This window comes from Salvelinus sp. IW2-2015, linkage group LG19 (genome assembly GCF_002910315.2).
Source record: "Salvelinus sp. IW2-2015 linkage group LG19, ASM291031v2, whole genome shotgun sequence".
NCBI lineage: Eukaryota > Metazoa > Chordata > Actinopteri > Salmoniformes > Salmonidae > Salvelinus > Salvelinus sp. IW2-2015.
The window spans coordinates 6,243,765-6,265,395 of record NC_036859.1 but is presented as its reverse complement, the minus strand read 5'-3'; the positions used below and the strand labels follow the sequence as shown (position 1 = coordinate 6,265,395).

Genomic DNA, 21,631 nt, shown 5'->3' with positions numbered 1-21,631 from the left:
AATACAGGTAACAACCGTGCGACGAAGAGGGCACTCTTAAGAATAAGTTCCCAGGTCTTTTGAAGACCAGAATTTGCTGTAATGTAGGTGACCAATACTTATTTTCCACCATAATTTGCAAATAATTCATTAAAAATCCCACAATGTGATTTTCTGTTTTTTTTTTCTCTCCTCATTTTGTACATATTACCTCAACTAACCGGCGCCCCCGCACTTTCACTCTTTACTGGTACCCCCCGTATATATAGTCTCGCTATTGTTATTTTACTGCTGCTCTTTAATTACTTGTTACTTTTATTTCTTATTCTTATCCATATTTTTTTTAATTGCATTGTTTGGTTAGGGGCTCATAAGTAAGCATTTCACTGTAAGGTTGTATTCGGCGCATATGCTAATAAAATGCTAATAAAAATGTGATTTGATTTGATTTCTAAGAGTACGGTACCAGAGCCATATTAACAGTATACAGAGTTCTGCTAACTCGGTTTAAGATATATAGGATCCGTACGAGCAGCATGTTGGCACCCACAGGTTCCAAGACAATTACATTCTACAGAGAATGCAGATTAGAATGCTACTTTAATGGAACGTTTGGTGCCAACATGTAACTGATTGGCAAACTGTACGGCTCTGTTAGGTTCTMATTTTGAGTAAATAACTCACGGACACTAGAGAAGCTTAACCAACACAGCTGTCACTCAGACAAAAAAAAATAAAAAAATCACACGAGCACTGATATTTAACCCTTTCTTTTAAGCTGAGTCTCCTCCTCCACAACTGAACAGCCAATGCATCTCTGTTGCTAGACAGAACCTTAGTGATATCTGTTCTTCCTCACATCATCGAACCTGACCCTCTACCCCAAAGTGATCACTCCTCCCCAACTCAAGGCTGTCATGGTTATTGATACCAGACCGTGTCTCTTCTCCTCCCAGAGGATCCCTGATGGCTAACAATAACATATCCTGACATAATGTAAACGTTATACATTACCCTCTCTCCCTCAGTGACATTGTTAGTTTCTAAGATCTCCACCCGTCTCTCCTTATCAAATACCTGCCACATGTAATCGCTTTCCTGCACTCAACACATTCCAAGCTTAGTTGCACAGACGACATACCTTCCTCCTGTAACCAWTAACTTCTGGTGTAGACCCTCTAAACCTCAGCACTCCATCAGCGACATGAATAAGWATATTTTCATATTCTCAGAACCCAACAACTCTAATCAGCACCATGGACAGCATCACGGTTCTTACTGACCGTAAACAGACAACCAAAGGGAAGCAGTAATAGAAAACAGTTTGAGGCGTATTCTCAGCGCTTCTGTGTGAAAATGTAATCACTAGAATGACTTATTCCTTGAGAACCTCCAGTCTTTATTGTGTAAAACAATAAACACTCACGTAATCAATTGGACAAGTGAATAACAACAACAAAAGCAAAAACAAACCTGCTACTACCACAGAACAAAGAGTTATGTCGCCATTGCAATTCCCATTAGTAGAGAGTACAGCGTAAGTTAAGGGCACACCATTCAACCCTAAACAGTGGAGAGGGACTGTCAACACTTCCTCTCCAAACTCCACTCTATGGCCTTGTTCAAACACTCAAAGCAGGCATCCTTCTTTCATTCCATCATTCCTGTACAAACACTACATACAAGCATTTTTCCTTCATTCCTTCTATGCCTCCTTGTTTGACGTTATGAATACGAGCGAGAGGGTGGAGAGATCTTGAACTCAGTTATCCAACTACATACAGATCAGTGATTATCAAAAGGAAGGATGCAATTTAGGAAGTATTCAAATATGGCATCTGAGGGATAGATCTGCCAGTCATTCAGGATCTGCCAACTGCTCCATCCGTCCATCTGACTGCTGTCTACTTGTCTGCCTGTCTATGCCTGTTTAACACCAACCCATCTCAGCGCTTCTCTTCCATGCATGCCAAGTATCCTCCTCTAACCATCATGCACCGCTCTGTGTGTTTGTCACATCATGTCTCCAGAAATCCAATTAGCCAAAGGCAAGGGGCACAAACAGGGCCCGGTGCATCCACCATCCACACCACTGCAAAATGCCAGCTAGCGCCCGATGCCTGGCCTGCCAATACTTTCATAAGAGAAAAGTTTGAATGATCCCATTATCCCCATCAGACCTTATGTGGCATCGATGTGAGATGAGGGATAGATAGACGGACCAAGGCCCCTCCAAGAGAACACAGTAGCGGGGGGAAAATGAATAGAGCAGAGGTATATTAGGCTACCTGCCACAGGGAGCGGCAGGTAGCCTAGTGGTTAGAGCGTTGGACTTGTAACCGAAAGGTTGCAAGATCGAATCCCCGAGCTGACAAGGTAATAATCTGTCGTTCTGCCCCTGAACAAGGCAGTTAGCCCATTGTTCCTAGGCCATCATTGAAAATAAGAATTTATTCTTAACTGACTTGCGTAGTTAATTAAAGGTAGAATATATATTTTTTTAAATATTGTAGATGAACGAATAACTAGTAATGGCCAAAGGACAAACCAACCAATCAAGTACCATCCGAAGCTAACAAAGAGACAGAAAATGAATGGTGACACAATTAAAGGCGAACCTACGAGGAACGCTAGCCTAGCTGAATTATAATAATAATAACAATTAGCCAGATATATAATCATAGTGAGCACCCCCTCCAGTGTGCCATATTACCACCCCACCTGCTCCTCCTCGGCCTCTTCATTTATTAACTGTGTTTGCCTCTTCTAAAATGTTTCTTATCAAGATGAGCAGACGCCTTCTGGGAGTCGCGGGTCAAACGGTGAGACAGCGACGGCACTGATGGTGATTAGGATGCAAAGTGTGTTTTAAAGTTTAAACCCTCCTGCCAACAACAACACACAGGTCGAGAACAGCAAAGTAAACCTCCTGGCCCTCGACAAACGACTAGGAACAAACACAGACAGGGCTGGGTCCAGACTGAACGTCTGTTTCACAGCTTATTGGTTGTCAGCCAACAACTAAAGTTCTTAGATGGAACTCGGTGACCTGACGGCACTTAGACCAAAGCTCTGCTTTGATATTAATCTATAAAGAAGTCCAAATGGATGGGGGACCAAGAGGTCCTGGGTACAGAACAGTGCGGTGTACCTGTCAAATATTTCATGCTTGGCAGAGCATTCTATGATTTTCCACCTAGACAACTTGTCTGGACAACCTGTCACACTATTCACTACCCCTCACTACCCAATTCACTATCCCTCACTACCCAACTTACTACCCACAATTCACTAACCATCACTACTCAAAATCACTGCCTAAAATTCCCTACCCACTTTCATTACGATCATCAGCATTAGCACGATCCTGGCTCTTAGACTACTTCCTCCGTGACAATAGCCACTTGTCCTCTTTAGCCTGGCCATCTAGTGACTACCCTGAACCCATGGGTCACGTAGGGATGTTAGCCTACTTTCTCCCAAGGGTAACTACACATTAGTAGTGGGTGAGGTGAGTTGACCACTGTGCAATGTAAAAGCACTTTACATCTAGAGTAAAGCACTTTAGACCTACAGTGGAAAGTGTGGTAAACATTTTTTWAATCCAATCCATTATCATTGGGAACTTGCGTGATGGTGCTGTGAGCATTGTATAGAAGCAATTTGCAGAAGATGAGCTTCTGCAAATTGCTTCTATACAATGCTGTCCTACCTCCCTACTGTACCTTCTCTCTGACAATACGTGTACTTTTCTAGCATAGCCATGTAGCTTTCTAGCATAGTTATCTATGGTGACTATCCTAAACCATGTATTATGTAGCCACGATGCTGTGAGTGGGTACTACACATTAGTAGTGGATGAGATGAGTTTCCATCTTACAAGCTCCAGGAGAATGGTACTATGTGTATACTATAGTTATCATCCTTTCTCCTATCATCAGGACAATAAATAGTTGATGAGGCTAGTTTGAGTTCCCCCCCTTTCAAGTTCTTTGAGAACTATTGTGAAAAGTGACGAATAGATGCAATTCATTATGATAATTATTATAGGCCATGAAGCATTTCGGGGGGCTGTGTGGAGTGTTGTCCTACCTCTTCCCACTGGTGGATGTAGCGGATGAGCCGGGACAGCCTCAGCAGCCTCAGCAGACTCAGGATCTTAGTGAAGCGTACGATCCTCAGGGCCCTGGCCGTCTTATACATCTCAGAGTCGATCCCCTTCTCCACGATCAGGAAGATATAATCCACGGGGATTGAGGAGACAAAGTCCACGATGAACCAGGTCTTCAGGTACGTCTTCTTGATGGTCTTGGGGTCCAGGATGATGTCGGAGTTGTCCTCGATAATGATGCCTGTGCGGAAGTTGAGGACCAGGTCCATGAGGAAGAAGGTGTCGGAGATKACGTTAAAGATGATCCAAGGGGTGGTTGTCCCGTCGTTGAAGAAGGTGATGCCCACCGGGATGATGATCAGGTTACCCACCATGAAGAGAAGCATTGTGAAATCCCAGTAGAACCTGGAGAAAGAGAAAGGGAGCGAGAGAGAGAGAGGGGAGAGTTTGTGTGTGTGTGTGTGCGTGCGTGTGTGCGTGAGGGAGTGAGTGGATTTGTGTGTGGATGAGGGAAAGGTAAAAGCGAGAGGGAGAGGTGGAGGAAAAGGATAGAATGGAGGACAAAAGCAGAGTGATAGAGGCAAGAGAGGGAAATGGACAGGCACTGGAGACTTTCTAACAAAAACTGGTGAGTGTGTAAGCAAACTACAAAGACCTACAATATGTTAGGCTGAAGGGTTATGTTAAGCTAATTAATATTGATTGTGACTAACAGTTAGTGCATTCGTCTTAAGATTAGACAACCACATATCACAGTAAGTACATTCTTCCTGAATAAAGTAGTTACCAGCAAAGTCAGTGTTAGTAGGAAAGGACAAATGCAATTTTATTTTATTTATGTTTTTATAGGGTGGGGGATAAGACTGAGATGTCTTATTACAGATACTCTTTGAAGAGGTAGGGTTTCAGATGTTTTGGGAAGATGGGCAGGAACTCTGCTGTCCTAGCTTCAGGGGGAAGCTCGTTCCACCACTGGGGTGTCAGGACAGAGAAGAGCTTTKACTGGGCTGAGCGGGAGCTGACCCTCAGTGGGGGTGGGACGGCCAAGAGACCAGAGGTGGCAGAGCGGAGTGCTCAGGTTGGGGTATAGGATTGAAGCATAACCTGAAGGAATATGAAAATTAATGATTGATGAATGAGAATGAGCATTGTTGTTGTCAATCATTGTTTTAGTACACCTCCAATGTAGAAAATACATTATATATACAGAAGTAAACTCAGCGAAAAAAGATATGTCCCTTTTTCAGGACCCTATCGATCAAAGATAATTTGTAAACATCCAAATAACTTCACAGATCTTCATTGTAAAGGRTTTAAACACTGTTTCCCATGCTTGTTCAATGAACCATGAACAATTAATGAACATGCACCTGTGGAACGGTCGTTAAGACACTAACAGCTTACAGACGGTAGGCAATTAAGGTCCCAGTTATGAAAACTTAGGACACTAAAGAGGTCTTTCTACTGACTCTGAAAAACACCAAAAGAAAGATGCCCAGGGTCCCTGCTCATCTGCGTGAACGTGCCTTAGGCATGCTGCAAGGAGGCATGAGGACTGCAGATGTGGCCAGGACAATAAATTGCAATGTCCGTACTGTGAGACACCTAAGACAGCGCTACAAGGAGACAGGACAGACAGCTGATCATCCTCGCAGTGGCAGACCACATGTAACAACATCTGCACAGGATCGGTACATCCGAACATCACACCTGCGGGACATGTACAGGATGGCAGMAACAACTGCCCGAGTTACATGAGGAATGCACAATCCCTCCATCAGTGCTCAGACTGTCCGCAATAAGCTGAGAGAGGCTGGACTCAGGGCTTATAGGCCTGTTGTAAGGCAGGTCCTCACCAGATATCACTGGCAAMAATKGTGGGTTTGTGCCTATGGGCACAAACCCACCGTCGCTGGACCAGACAGGACTGGCAAAAAATGCTCTTCACTGACGAGTCGTGGTTTTGTCTCACCAGGGGTGATGGTCGGATTCGCGTTTATCGTCAAAGGAATGAGCGTTACACCGAGGCCTGTACTCTGGAGCGAGATTGGTTTRGAGGTGGAGGGTACGTCATGGTCTGGGGCGGTGTGTCACAGCATCATTGGACTGAGCATGTTGTCATTGCAGGAAATCTCCACGCTGTGCGTTAAAGGGAAGACATCCTCCTCCCTTATGTGGTACTCTTCCTGCAGGCTCATCCTGACATGACCCTCATACCACCAGCCATACTGCTCGTTCTGTACGTGATTTCCTGCAAGACAGGAATGTCAGTGTTCTGCCATGGTCAGCGAAGAGCCCGAATCTCTATCCCATTGAGCACGTCTGGGACCTCTTGGATCGGAGGGTGAGGGCTAGGGCCATTCCTGCCAGAATGTCTGGGAACTTGCAGGTGCCTTGGTGGAAGAGTGGGGTAACATCTCACAGCAAGAACTGGCAAATCTGGTGCAGTCCATGAGAAAGGAGATGCACTGCAGTGCTTAATGCAGCTGGTGGCCACACCAGATACTGACTGTTACTTGATTTTGAACCCCCCTTTGTTCAGGGACACATAATTTCATTTCTGTTAGTCACATTTCTGTGGAACTTGTTCAGTTTATGTCTCAGTTGTTGAATCTTGTTATATTCATACAAATACTTACACATGTTAAGTTTGTTGAAAATAAACGCAGTTGACAGTGAGATAACGTTTCTTTTTTGCTGAGTTTATGTGGACACCACTTCAAATGAGTGGATTCGGCTATTTCATCCACACCCGTTGCTGACAGGTGTATAAAATCGAGCACACAGCCATGCAATCTCCATAGACAAACATTGGCAGTAGAATGGCCTTACTGAAGAGCTCAGTGACATTCAACTTGGCACCGTCATAGGATGCCACCTTTCCAACAAGTCAGTTCGTCACATGTCTGCCCTGCTAGAGCTGCTCAACTGTAAATGCTGTTATTGTGACGTGGAAACGTCTAGGAGCAACAACGGCTCATCCACGAAGTGGTAGGCCACACACGCTTACAGAACAGGACCGCCGAGTGCTGAAGCGYGTAAAAATTGTATGTCCTCAGTTGCAGCACTCACCACTGAGTTCCAAACTGCCTCTGGAAGCAACGTTAGCACAATAACTGTGCACCGGGAACTTCATGAAATGGGTTTACATGGCTGAGCAGCCTCACACAAGCCTAAGATCCCCATGCGCAATKYCAAGCGTTGGCTGGAGTGTTGTAAAGCTYGCTGCCAATGGACTCTGGAGCAGTGGAAACACGTTCTCTGGAGTGATGAATCACGCTTCACCATCTGGCAGTCCGACGGACGAATCTGGGTTTGGCGGATGCCAGGAGAACGCTATMTACCCAAATGCATAGTGCCAACTGTCAAGTTTGGTGGAGGAATAATAGTCTGGGGCTGTTTTTCATGGTTCTGGATAAGTCCCGTAGTTCCAGTGAAGGGAAATATTAACACTATAGCATACAATAACATTCTAGACGATTCTGTACTTCCAACTTTGTGGCAACAGTTTGGGGAAGGCCCTTTCCTGTTTCAGCATGACAATGCCCTCGTGCACTAAGCAAGGTCCATACAGAAATGGTTTGTCGAGATCGGTGTGGAAGAACTTGACTGGCCTGCACAGAGACCTGACCTCAACCTCATCAAACACCTTTGGGATGAATTGGAACGCCGACTGTGAGCCAGGCCTAATCGGCCGACATCAATGCCCGACCTCACTAATGCTCTTATGGCTGAATGGAAGTAAGTTCCCGCAGAAATGTTCCAACATCTAGTGGAAAGCTTTCCTAGAAGAGTGGAGGCTGTTATAGCAGGAAAGAGGGGACCAACTCTATATTATTGCCCATGACATTGGAATGAGATGTTTGATGAGCAGGTGTCTACATACTTTTGGCCATGTAGTGTATATATTAGCGTTTTATTATTGTAGTAAACATAGGCCTATGTTGTTTTTCTTATCAACAGCAACAGTAGCAGCATATGCCTTAATTGCATGTTTATGCATATTTGTATAAACTGCATGGGAAAAGAAAATAGCTTAAGTGAAATGGTACTAGTATTGTAGTCAAACTAATACAGTAAAATCCAATGAGCCGAGGCTTAAAGAGCAGGTTACACGGTTGGGTGCTGCTGATGATGATAGTCAGTACAGGGCTAGTAGGCTTGTGTTCATTGATAATAGTGTTCATGGCCGGGCAGTCAGAGCGGGCTCGCTGCAGGTACAACGCTGAGTCATTACACTGCGACTGACGCACTAGGTCTTAACCGTGTACCTAGAGATAGTGAACACGGCTCCGCAGTTTACACCACAACAATGTCATATTTTATTAACCCTGTAAGTGACGCTATTTGTGAGAACTATGGGCATGCCTACTCCTATGAGAGACTTGTAATTCTGGTGTCGTRTAACTCTCTTCGAAACTACACGGTCAAATTATACATATTGGATACGTATGAATAAAGTATTGTCCTGAATCAACATTATTTGATCAGATTCGTAAACATGAGCTGAGCAGAAACAGCGCGATGTGTGAATCGAAAGTAGTTAGAAGTAGCTGCCGAAGCTCCACTCTTGGTTAAGCGGGAGCTGTCCACTCGCGAGTCGTGCTGAAACGAAGGAAGGAAGCGCCCATGTGTCTRTCACGAACTTCAGTGGCACAAAGATGCAATTCCATGACCCTGTATACAATGGGCCCATTTCGCGAAAATAAAGCATTTCATAATCAACATGACCCTCTCAAAGGCATATGTATGTCAATTCTCCTTATCGCTGATAAAACCGTGATAAAAGGGAAAGCGAACCCGTCATTATTAAAATGCTTGATCCGGGGAGTCATAGAGGCGGATATGTCTCGAGTGAGCATGCTTGAGGTTTTAGCACACTTGGCTCAAGGTGACATTCCATTACTGAGTCCATCACACACCCCGGCAGTCCTGTCAGTCAAGGATCCAGCGCACAGCCGGCCACGACGCTGACATCGGCGCAAAACAAACCATATTTTAATCTAGCCCCACGGTATATAGCCTAGTAATTGGCGTGATTTAATAACGTTGGGTTAAGATTAGCATATTGTTCTGAATGAGATCGATGCGAGGCTTGGTTGGTTATCCCAGACATTCAATAGAGGGCTGTTGTTTACAACCTTGAAAGGACACGATATCATCGCTATTCATAAAGCCTATACCTTGCCAAAAAAGCTTTGCGCTCAGGTTGTCTTTGAAATATACTAAAAAGCACGACTAAAAAACCTGTCTTTGTCAATGGCCTATTGTTTAATGCAAATCACTACATAGATGGGTTCCATTCAATAAAATGTAATCAAAATGTATAGGCTAAAATACCAGCCAGAACAGGTGGGCCAAAATGGGTTATTATGTTTGGTTTATAACAACTAATGACAATAGACTGTGTTGCACAATGCACATTGATAATAGGCATTCTACTTCTGGGCCCCTGKATTCTCATTATCACTTGTTGATGGTGCTATGGGGCCAAACAAAGGCCCTCCATGACAATGCCAACATGCACACTCATAGATACCAACCGCAGCACTTAACCCTTACCTGAAATCACTGTAGGGGTGGATAATCCAATTGCCCGCTGATTTAACCCGCTCTTGCTCCCTCTCCACCGCCTTTTGACTCCCATACATACGCAAGGAGAATTTGTTAACTCCAGGTTGCAGCATGGCACTGAATTGTCGCTGCATGAAGGTGCTTCCGCCGGGCTCGGCATCCTCGGTCTGGATCTGGGGTCCCTCCTCGGGCTTCTGGAAGGTGACAGAATTCCTGGGCTGCTGGGTCGTCTGGGTCTGCGTCGAGCCGTGCAGCGACGAGGAGGCTTTCCTGCTCGGCGCGTTGGAGAAGGACACCCTGGAGTCTTTTTTCTCGGGGACGCCGGTGGAAACCGGGGTGATGCCGGGGTTTGCGCCCACTTCCCCGTGGCCCTGCGTGATGGAGCTTGTCATGGAGCCATCCATGCTGGCCCTGGCTGAGTTACAGGCACCACGCCTAAGGGTCCCTCCGTCTTCGGCCCTCCCCGCCCCGGCAGTCTTGTTGGAGATGATCGAGCGCAGGCTCCCGGTCCCGGAGTCCCTCCTGCATTCTCCGTTTTTGTTGCATTTCATTCTTGAAATTGGAGCGGTGCTATTGGAACCATCACCTGCTGCCGCGTTTAAAACCTCTAGTGTGATGGCTGCTCCAGACGTCTCCGCCCCTGCCACTCTGTTGGTCTCGCCGCGCCCGGCATTATCTCCCAGACACGTTGTGGTATCAATCACTTTGGATGCTACGGTGGGCTCAGTGGCAGCAGGCGCGTCCACCGCTTGCAGTAGGCTGGGCTCGTTTGTAGAGTTATTTCTGGTAGCCGTGGCCACGGCTCCCCCTCCTGGCTTAAAGTTCTTCATTCTGATACTACCTCCTCCGCCTCCACCACCACCGCTACTGCTGCTCCCCCCAACTCGGCGCAGCCACGGATGCTGAAACTTGGACTCCTCCTCATCATCCTCAGCCTCGTCCATGACGGCGTTGCTGGCCACGCCGAGCTGCTTCACACTTGGGGCGCTCTGGCTGGCAGCAGCAGCGGGGACAGAGTCAACACAATTGCCGCTGTTGCTGCTCCTACAATTGGACGCGGCAGCTTTGGGCGCGCTGATGTGGCTACATCCGCTTCCGCCCGCAGCCTTCTTTTTCATGGTCGCCTTCTTGTCCATGGGCATGTCAAATTGTGCCTCCATTTATCTTTAGAGAAAACCAATCAGGAACAGAGGAGAGGGGGAGAGAGATAGTGGAGAGAGAAAGGAGAGAGAGGGAGGGTGGACGTGACTTCTTTGCAAACTTTACAAGAGCAGGTATCTGTGGCTGTGCTCACTTTCAGAGATCATCTAAGCATCGCTTCAAGATAGTTTCTCTTTTATCACATCTAATACAAATTTGATGGCAGTTGCTCTGTGATTAAGTCACATTAAGTCACATACTTTAGCCTTATTAAAATTAACCAGCCATGCAATTCTAATCAATCAAACTCCCCAAATATTCAACAAGCTTTCAGCTAAAATCATAATGTGGAGTCCTTGAGGGTCAATGACTCACAGCATTCAAAAGCTATATTAAAACGTCATAATGAACCAATGATATAATTTTTTAAAGGGTGTTTTCAATGACAAACAGGCGTGTAGCGCCCTCTAGTGTCCRTACAGGTGGAATACATTGAAAGAGACCTCAAAGTGATACTAGTATTTTTCCTTTACCTCAACTCAGTAACAGCAACTTCCCAATGGACATCCATAACTTTCAGGGAATGGATATCAAGAGATAAGGGGAGGAGGCCGCAACTATCGAAATGCACCCTTTATAAGCATGTCCTTGAATCTAAATATTTGGGTTTTCGTTAAAGATTATCATCAAAGATACAGCTTTCATTTTACACCAAGCTTTCCAAGAAGTGGGGTACAGTCACCCAGACCTTAGATTAGAATATCAGTGAACAGATACATAACGTTCGCAGGCACGAAATWATTCTTTCTGGTAGGGTTACATTCTATCTCCAGTTATAGCCTGATGTTACCACCATCAACAGGACCATATAACTTATTGTAACCACATTATTATTTTAGGGCTACTTTACAATACAGAAACAATGTTCAATCCATCTCAAATTGTATCCAAGCATTTACAACCCGGTGAGCTGAGCACGTATTGCATTTTAATCAATCATACAGTGATCAAACCAGACCAGCAGTAGGATACTAAGGAACAGCTCTGAAAAAGGACCCCAACTCCTGATCTGATATAAGACAAGGATGCCTTTGAGGGAGATCAATGGTTCGGGAAAAAGTGGCCAGCATTTCTTTATTGCCAAGTCTGCTATATCCAGAGCCATGTATTTAAAGTGTTGGGACCTTAGAAATAGAAGCAATAGAACAGGCATCCCCATTCAAGTCAATGATGGCATAATGGGTGGACTGGCGGCAATTGCGAGTGTACCCATTGGAGCAAAGCAGTAACTAAAATCAGGAACTAAAAGCAAGAAGTGTACCCATCAATATGTGCTGTGATTTTTTGATTCAACTCAACTCATCCAGGCTGTATCACAACCGGCCGTGATTGGGAGTCCCATAGGGCGGCGGACAATTGGCCCAGCGTCGCCCGGGTTTGGCCGGTGTAGGCAGTCAATGTAAATAAGAATTTGCTCTTAACTTACTTGCCTAGTTAAATAAAGGTAAAAAATAAAAAATAAAATAAAAAAAACTGACCAGAGGCCTAAATGGAATGGTATCAAACACATTTACACTCCACTCCATTCCAGCCATTACAAGGAGCTCATCCTCCTATAGCTCCTCCCACAAGCTTGCAACTGCAATTACAAAAAATACATTCCTTTGCATGAGCCATCAGTTTACATATATTTGAATGACCAGAGGAGGCCGATGGAAGGATATTCGATTCTATTTCTATGGTTGGGACATTGAGTTTACATTACCATAGAAATGATTGCATCACAATACCAGGCAGCCATTGTGAGTTTACCAGTCAAATTGCCAGGGTTAGAGGTTCCAAGCTTGTTCTATTCATTTTATTTCTATGGATGAGAGATTGAGGTTTCTGCATTATGATGCATTTACAGGACACTACAACGTTCAGTTTGCAGTCATGTTAGCACGCCATTAACACTACATGGGGAATAGCTATATATATATTTAAAACAAATGCTATGTAACTCAATATCTAGAATTAGAGCAATATAAACAATTCTAAAAGTTGGCCAAACTCTCTAAATATATGGTCCTTGGGATGTCCCTACCCCATTGAAGTTTAAATGCAAAATGGTTAAGGTAAGAGCTAAGGTTAAGGTTAGGAAAAAGGTTAAGGTAAGGGTAGGGTAGGGTTAAGGATCCCGGATAGCACGAACCCTAAATATATGACTATGGCTATATCCACTGTCCAGATGGACGGGACGTTCCGTATGGTTTTTGCAGCTGGCGCAAAAGTGGGTCATTTAGCGAATGATGATCATTATATTTGTCTGTTCGTTCGTAAGTTAGGTATGACTAAAGATTGTTTCCACACTTAGGAACGTAATCAGAACCTTATATTATTCATTTTGGTTAACCCCTGGCGTAGTCAGCCAGATACCGTGAAAGACAGCTGTCACTCTCAAGTGCTCGCGCGGTGGCTACCTAGAGTTACGTTACCTTTTAGCTCTTGCGTGTCGTGGACCTTTTGGTTATGGATCCCTTCAACAGTTTAGAGCCTGTGATATCTGTTCCTGTTGGCCTAAAGAGGATCTCTTCTAAAAAGCGAATGAACAGGAGAGACAAGATCTAGCGACGGGAAACAATAATGGGTTATACTGGCTGCAAACAACGAGCTGTGTCACTCAAGAATCAATCCATCCTTGACCAGCAAATTAATTGTGACAGACTTTCAATGTTCTTATTATCCCTAAAATCCTTCACTAAMGTGTGGGCTATATAATCCAACTCAAAACACTTCCCTTGATTTATCCATCAAAAAACTGTAAAACCCTCATTATTAACAAAAAAAAGTKGCTTAAAAGTCCTTAAAGAAAACACACATTGTATGAACTGTTCCCTCTGGATACAATAAATCAGCTAGGTGATATTTGCACAATATAGTTGATTATTTTAGTATTTATTTAAGTATAGCTACTTTATTACAAGTAACGTTTAAAACCCAATCGGGATACTATTGTTCTGTTGCTTGGGGTGGATATATGACGTTTTGCCCCAAAAACGTGATTATTTGTCTCTCTAAAATAAAATAACCCTGCAATATATTTCAAACAAAATCATGTCTGTCTTTCCATTAGCCTATGTCATGGTAARATAGAAAAATAATAGCTCTATCTCTTTCACAAGATGTGTTTAAATTCATGTCAATTTACCAACATTTCCCCCCCCCAAATTATATATCATGTTTTGGAACATAACTTCATATATAACCTGATATTTTACCTTCTACATTGAGACCTTGCTCTTCTGTTACAGTATCAATGGGACCTGCATGAGAGGATGCGCGCATACACATCTAGATGTGTATAAGAGACAGCACACACACACACACACACACACACACACACACACACACACCCTTCATAATCACTGTCGCTGATCGCACACAGCCTGTGTCAATGACATTCAGAGGTTGTCTGCAATCACTGAACTTGTCTCAAACATCCATGCAGCGATGCTAAACTAAGTTTCCCTGTGGTCAATTAGGTTATCGTGTTCCAAGTCTCCTTGCCGCAGGTCTCTTACCTTTTCACAGTGACGCTGTCTGTGAGATGCCGGGTCCAGTCTGAGCTGCAAGACAGTGTCTCTCGCTCTGCAGAGGCTGCCTGCCTTAATTCCATTTCCTGGTATAGTATGACGCTTTGGATTAATTTGCATAAAAGGCAGAGTTCCAAAAATAATAATTGATCTTGGAAGAGATCCAACGAGATCTGAGGAATCCCAGAGAGACAGAATGGAAGGCTGGTTGAGCAGATTCTGCTGTGGGGTGGTCTGGTGGGACTGACCTGGAAGCAGTGTACACAGGCAGTGTCAACATTCATCATTGTTGTGGGAGAATTTGAAGTTGCAGCTATAACCACTGACAAAAGGTCAGCTATTCTTTCAACCTTCTATGGTTTAGGTTCAAACTGGGGTTAGGGTAATCTGGTCTCAGGTCTGTGGTTAAGGTCAACATCAAGCTAAAACCTCAGCTACCTTTTATTTCACACTGACATAACTTTTCTCCTTACCCCCTTCTGACACCCAGGTGGTGACACACATCTCTGCGTGCCTGGCAGACATCTCAGCTTGGATGTCAGCCCACCACATCAAGCTCAACCTCAAACAAAACGGAGATGCTCTTCCTCCCGGGAAAGGCTTGCCCGCTCCAAGACCTCTCCACCACGGTTGACAACTACACGGTGGCTCCCTCCCAGAATGCAAAGAAACTTGGTGTGACCCTGGACAACACCCTGTCATTCTCTGCAAACATCAAAGCAGTGACTCGCTCCTGCAGGTTTATGCTCTACAACATCCGTAGAGTATGACCTTTCCTCACACAGGAAGCGGCGCAGGTTGTAATCCAGGCACTTGTCAGATCCCGTATACACTACTGCAACTCTCTGTTGGCTGGGCTCCCTACTTATGCCATCAAACCCCTGCGAGTTATCCAGAATGCTGCAGTCCGCCTGGATTTCAACCTTCCTAAGTTCTCCCATGTCACCCGCTCCTCCGCACACTCCACTAGGTTCCTGTCGAAGCTCACATCATCTTCAAGACCCTAGTGCTTACCTACAGAGCAGAAAGGGGAACTGCACCTCCTTATCTACATCCTAACCCAAGCACTCTGTTCTGCCACGTCTGGTCTCTAGGCCCTCCCACCCCTACTGGAGGGCAGCTCCCGCTCAGCCCAGTCAAAGCTCTTCTCGGTCCTGGCACCCCAATGGTGGAACATGCTTCCCCCTAGTCAGGACAGTGGAGTCCCTGATCATAAACACTTTGTTGAGGGAAAGTGTACATGATACGATTGTGATGTGTTGTTTCATCTACCTATCTTAAGACGAATGCACGAATTGTAAGTCTGCTAAATGACTAAAAAGTCAAATGTAAATGAGGACTGGTCATATCATATTCACAGAGTAACAATAAACATGTCAGTCATGCGCAGGAAAAGGTTTAGTGAGAGGAACACAGGAATAATGCTTTTACACTTCTCTATCCTCCTCCACCTCCTGTTCTTCTCAGGAAGCCAATCAGATGACGGTGTGGATAACACCAGGCCAGGGTGGTCTCTTTCGCTCTATTTTTGTTCTTTTCCCCACCCCTTTCTTCTTTCTCTCATTTCCCACCTCATACAACACACACACACACACACACACACACCACAACACACACACACACACACACACACACACACACACACACACACACCCAGAGAGAGAGAGAGAGAAAGATAAGGCAGCTTAATTGGGTCATAATGAGTTTAGGCTGATAGGGCTGCAGCAGGTAGAGAGGAGAGCTACAGTTTACTCAGATGAGTCTCGACCAGCAGGACTGATAAGGACATGACTTGGGTGGGGGGGGGGGGGTCTTCACACACTAGAGCATACTTTAATCTTTATCGACACATTGCTTGGTCTGAAATAACATTGAAATGTTCCCATGATCCCTTCAGTGACAATAGGTGCAAGCCTAGGGGTAGCGGTTGGGGGAATATTTAGGCTGGGCTACAAAGAACACACAGAATACACTGTACTATGCACATAAAGAGTCAACAGTACAACGTCAGGTACCATCTTTGAAAAGGCGATAACATACGCATAGTGAAAAGGAGGGTGCATTCGGCAGGGTGAGAAGTATTAAATGGCCACATGTTTCCAGAGGCTGCGGCCTAGGACATCACTCTTCCTCTATTTCCTCCTTCAGGACAAGGCTCCTAAGGGAGCAGAGCTATGATTGGCTCCATGGTTGAGCTCATAATTAAGCCCTGTTGATTGGGTTACTAATCAGCATGCTGTAACAGTGTTTTCTGCAGCATGGCAATACTTAGCAAATATTGTATAATGGCTTCACATAATGGTCACGTTCTACTGCTTAGACGTTGCCAGACCTTACAACGCCTGGATAGGTATTTTACCTATCAGTTTATCACATCATATGTTATAGCAATCTGTCAGTCGATGACACAGTCGATGACATAGCACGCAACCATTGGTTGATGCATGCAACGTCTAAGCGGTGGAATGCGACCATTGCCTGGCTTAAGGCCATTGATATGTCATATAGTTCAGAGCCCTGATGGGTTGCTTCAAACCTTCCTTGAAGTGACTAACTACTGAGGTGACATGACCCTATTTGTGATACTGTAGTACTTTCACCTATCGGGAATAATCAGTGAGAATTTACTACAAGGAAGGGAAGAAGGAAGGGTGCTTTTCTAAAGTATTGGAACAAGTCACTCGATTCCAGACACATCACATTTCACCAATCAAAAAACATTCTAGAATCTTCCAGAAGAAAACCCAATTTCTACTAATACTGTACTGTAGTAGTACTATGATCAAAACTGCAGTATGCAAGCCTAGGGGTTTGCAGTTTTGGTATTTTATTATGCTTTACCCCAACAACTTAGAACAGGTTAAAATGCATTAAAACTGAAATTCATTGTATGGGATATTCAAGGAGGAAACATACAGTAGTGAGAACTTGCTTTCCATTTTAGAAAGATATGACTGTTCAGAGATGCAATACTATTTTTTCTCAGTAGTAGTTTCCCAAAAGTCACATTCTTGAAACCAAACAAAATGTTGCGCAAAACAAAACACAAAAGTGCAAATAAATAAGCCTAAAATCAGATGCATACACTCAGTTCTCTCCGTAAGATATTCTTTAGTTGGCTGTACAGTGGTTGACCTGCTTGTTTATGTTCTTAATATGAATACCTCTATGTACACATCTCTCTCTCCTTCGGCATGGAAGTCTGTAACACCACGGTTGAGTGTAAAAAAAAAAAAAAAAAACGTTTAAATATAAAATGTGTCCCCATCTTGTGGCAGGAAGTAAAATCGTAGTCCATTCCGGTTCAAGCGCACTCTCAGTTCTTCTGTGGATACTATTATACCTCAGCCTGTGCTCATCATCCTCTTCCTCCAGTTTCATTTTAGTCTTCACTCCTTCCCTTAACAGAAGCATCGCAACAGGAACGGTGCCAGCGTCCACTCCAGGTCACACACTCATGGGGAGGAATGATTTGTGTTCAAAGTTCACAATAAAAAGGGGGGTAAAATAAACGTTTTGTGTTTATTGCAGGGTTTGGAASCAAAATTATTTTCCAATCGTTTCGTTCTGAACAGAACCATTATTGTTTTCGTTCTGAAATGGTTCAAACACCAAAACAGTACTGGTTTATATTGTTCCTTTCTGTTCCTTTATAAACATCTTAAATATATTTATCATTTGCTCAACATTAAATTACTAATCAGTGCGGGATACAGCAGCTTGCTGTGGAGCGGGTTACCGATTTAATCTGTACAGGAAGGTCRTTAAGAGCTAATTGTATTTCGTCATAACAGCATGGTTTAATCATAATTAAAGACAAACATACACACTGTGCTGCCAGTCACAGTGTAGGGTGGGAGATGCAACTGACATTTTGAGGGTGAGGAGAGAGCGAGAATGGAGGAAGCTTGCCTTGAAGTGCTGGGCAACTTTTTATGACATGGATTATCTGAATTAGGCCCACAGAATTATACCTACGGAGGGGAGGCTTCTATGGAGGAACCTTCAATGTCTTTGAACTTCCGAGTTGGTTTAACATTAGACCAGAGCAAACGTTAGCTCGCTAGCTAACAAGCTTGTGTGTACAGAGCAGCATTATAATTAAAAACACATCTTTCCTTTTTGTAGTTAATAAAACCAATGCGAAACATGATAACTATAGTATCCTTCACTAGGAGTGAAAAACACACTTGTTACGTCGTCAGTAGGATACAGTAACCTATGCTTCAGAGGGGAGGGGCAGGTAGCCTACACACACATGCACACCCACTAGCAAAGATTTCCAGCTGGCAGGCAGACGTGAGGGCTTTGTATTGGCGCTTTGTGGCAATTTTTGTGGTACTGGAAAAAAAATGCCTGGAACGTGAAAGAACGTTATTAACCGGTTCCCATCTTTTTAAAATAACGGTTCTGTTCCGGAACTGTATAGATCACTTTTGTTTTCGATTCGGGTTCTGTTCCTCAAATAATTTCTTTATTTTCCGGTTTTCAGTTGTGTTCCCTGAACCGGTTTATTGTTTCACCTCCAGAGTAGAGTCATCTCCCCAGCAGCTTCTCCCAGAGGGCCTAGCAGAGCACTGAGAGAGGTGGCCCTCCTGACTCTCCTGAGCCAGTGGTAGAGTGGGGGTGTAAGTCTGCCTGGGGTGGGGATGAGGTGTTGGTTGTTGCAGGAGGTGTTATTGAGGTTTGATGGTGATGGAGGTCTAGGAGTTGTTGGCAGCGTTCTCGTTACTGGGGGAGTTGGAGGAGGATGAGGAGGAGGAAGAAGGGGAGAAGTTCATTCCTGATAGTCCCGGGGGGTCCGTAGCTGTGTTCTGTCCACTGAGGCTCTTTCTGCACACTGGACATGTGTCGTGCTGAGGGAGGAAGAGTAGGACACAGACAAAAGAGGTTCAGCTTACATCTGCTTCAATGAGAACACATACATGCACACCACTACATTTAAATGAATGAAAATGTGGTGTAAACGCAGCCCACATACCTGTTCCAGCCATGGTACTATACAGTCATTGTGAAACAGGTGATTGCACGGAAGTTGCCTGACAGTCTCCCCGACACTGTAGTCTTCTTTGCACACAGGACATTCTAAACTGGAACCTAGAATTAAAGAGAACCAATTTTGTGAAGTATTCCTTTAATATGACCTTTGACCTCTGGGGTTGCTTGATGATTTGTTGACTCACCCACATGTTCCTCTGTGATCTGGATGGTGGGCAGGGTCTTTATCCTCTCTCTGTCAGCAGGAGGAGGACCAGTGTTCTCAAACTGATTCAATAACTACAGKGCAGAGAGGGAAAGTTGTATTATTAGGATGTGGAAATGTCACCAGAATTTGATGTCATTGCATGTAATTGAATCCCTTGTGAAGTGTAGAGGATTTGGGTATACCTGGGTAATGATAGCATCAAGTCCATTGGCACCCCAAGCATAGTCCATTGGATTTGAGTGTAGCATGCCCCTATCAAGAATATTCCAAGAAGTTACTAGAAACTCAAAGCAACTAGTATGTTCACAGACACAACATAGAGTATGAGGGTATTTATATAATAACACATACCATGGTCCCATCCCAATGTTTGGTGCCATGGCTGTGGGTGCTATGATTCCATTTACTAGCTGCTGGATGATTCTGCAGAGGGACAATGAGAAACATCTTAGTCATTTCCTGAATTCCTTCCTTAAGGAAACTGAACCATGTCACTACACAAGCAAGCATCATTCCTTTCTCATCTCCTCTCAAAAGGGCAAGCAAGCTGTAAAGTGTTCCATACCCCTCTAAAGTGGGTACTCCCTCGTGTCTCTGTCCCTGTCGCCGTGGGATGTGTCGTCCCCGTGGTTGCCGGGCACTGTACCGTTGCCGTGATGCCATCTCCCGTTCCCGCCGGTTCTCCGTCTCGCGGTTGTCTTCCGTCGGCATCCCCGCTCGGAGGTCGAAATTCTCGTCAAAGATCCCCAGAGAAAACTGTCCGTATCCGGGCGGAAATGTAAACATGTGCTGGTGGTCCATAATCTGAGGGAGGAGGACAAAGGGAAAAACATACGGTCACTACCTTGTAGTCCAACCAAGCTGCATAAATTCATGAGGAACACATGTTGAGTTGAGGAACATATCAGTTCTGTGTCACTAACCTCGAAAGTCGGACGGTTCTGATCGCTGGTGGAGGCAATGGATGTGGACTCATTTTCAGTGCTGGAAAGAAATATCAGAAGTGAGAGGTTCTCATCTTATCTTCAACTATGAACCAATGTGGGAACACAGACAGTACTGTTAATGTAGAATTGCTGCTAAAAAATGTTTCGAACTCTGATAGACAAGCAGATAATACTGTACCTTCTTTCCTCTGATAGCTCTTCAATGAAGCCAGATTCACACTGCGGACAGGTGTAGTCCTGCAGGAAGGCAGAGATAAATCGTATTTATAACATAATCATAAACTCTCATCAGTCAGTCTCATACACTTTCATGTTTTTATTTGATCTAAAGCAAAACAAAACATGCCTGTGGAGGCTATGTAAGTACCGGGGAATTAAGATATTTAGCTAACTTCAACCAGATGTGGCTTGAATTAAAAATAAATAAAAAATAAAAGTTGGCTATTGACCTCACACTTTGATCATTTTAACAATAGCTGATGATCTATTCAATGATCCATTGCTAATGGGAGATATTTGATCTCTCTCGGATTCTAAAAGAAGCTACCTTTGGAGGGGCTAGGGACCAATGTCCCTGTTTATCTGGCAAGCTGTCAGAATCATGAACAGATAGACTGACAGACACGCTGTCACTGGAAGAGCATTTACTGGTTAGCGTTTCATTTAGCTAATTTAGCGAGCGCCTCAACTAATCCAACAAGTCACGGAGGCATGATCTCGAAACATCCTAACAGACAAACTACACGCTATTTTGGTACCTGGCTAGATTATAAATTAAGCCAGCTGTCAAATGACAAAAACACACCTGTCAAAGTGAACGTTCTAGCTACAACGTTTAGCGTCAGCTAGCTGTATCGTTTCAGTCAGAGGCAATCGTGAATGAAATAACGTAAACCCCACTTAGCTGGCCATGGTTTTCTTTTCTAAACGACAAAACCTCTATGGAATGCTTACCGGGAGACGAGGGTTGATCTCTGCTGAACATTGGTGACAAAAAAAACGACAGGGCCGTAGGGGAGCTTCAGCCATCTTCTGATTCTTTACCAGACAACTGAGACGGAACGTGTAAGGGTGGCGACAACGGACACAACTCGCTGTT

At 44.3% G+C, this 21,631-nt stretch overlaps 2 protein-coding genes across 2 annotated transcripts in view; both read right to left on the bottom strand.

Annotated features, from left to right (window-relative positions):
- LOC111978943 (potassium/sodium hyperpolarization-activated cyclic nucleotide-gated channel 2-like) overlaps positions 1 to 14,434 on the bottom strand; it is a 66,336-nt gene extending 51,902 nt beyond the window's left edge. The window contains exons 1-3 of the mRNA XM_070448769.1: positions 14,368 to 14,434; positions 9,653 to 10,828; positions 4,072 to 4,495 (exon numbers count right to left, since the gene is read on the bottom strand). Of these exons, the coding sequence (XP_070304870.1) occupies positions 4,072 to 4,495; positions 9,653 to 10,824 (1,596 nt within the window). The 5' untranslated portion in view covers positions 10,825 to 10,828; positions 14,368 to 14,434. The remainder of the gene's footprint in view (positions 1 to 4,071; positions 4,496 to 9,652; positions 10,829 to 14,367) is intronic.
- A 4,181-nt stretch (positions 14,435 to 18,615) lies between these two features.
- On the bottom strand, positions 18,616 to 21,628 carry LOC111979142 (E3 ubiquitin-protein ligase RNF126). The gene is made up of 9 exons (XM_024009471.2): positions 21,487 to 21,628; positions 20,711 to 20,769; positions 20,509 to 20,569; positions 20,151 to 20,389; positions 19,937 to 20,008; positions 19,768 to 19,837; positions 19,563 to 19,656; positions 19,361 to 19,476; positions 18,616 to 19,235 (listed from the first exon to the last, which is right to left on the bottom strand). The coding sequence occupies exons 1-9, from the start codon at positions 21,559 to 21,561 to the stop codon at positions 19,083 to 19,085; spliced, it is 939 nt and encodes a 312-aa protein (XP_023865239.1). The 5' UTR covers positions 21,562 to 21,628; the 3' UTR covers positions 18,616 to 19,082.
- Between the last annotated feature and the right edge of the window lie 3 nt (positions 21,629 to 21,631).

Excerpts from the sequence above, each read along its gene's own strand:
- LOC111979142 (XM_024009471.2), bottom strand. The coding sequence starts at position 21,561 with ATGGCTGAAGCTCCCCTACGGCCCTGTCGTTTTTTTTGTCACCAATGT. Across the intron at positions 20,770-21,486 it reads AGATCAACCCTCGTCTCCCG|GACTACACCTGTCCGCAGTG; the intron begins GTAAGCATTCCA and ends GCCTTCCTGCAG. Across the intron at positions 19,838-19,936 it reads AACATTGGGATGGGACCATG|GGGCATGCTACACTCAAATC; the intron begins GTATGTGTTATT and ends TATTCTTGATAG.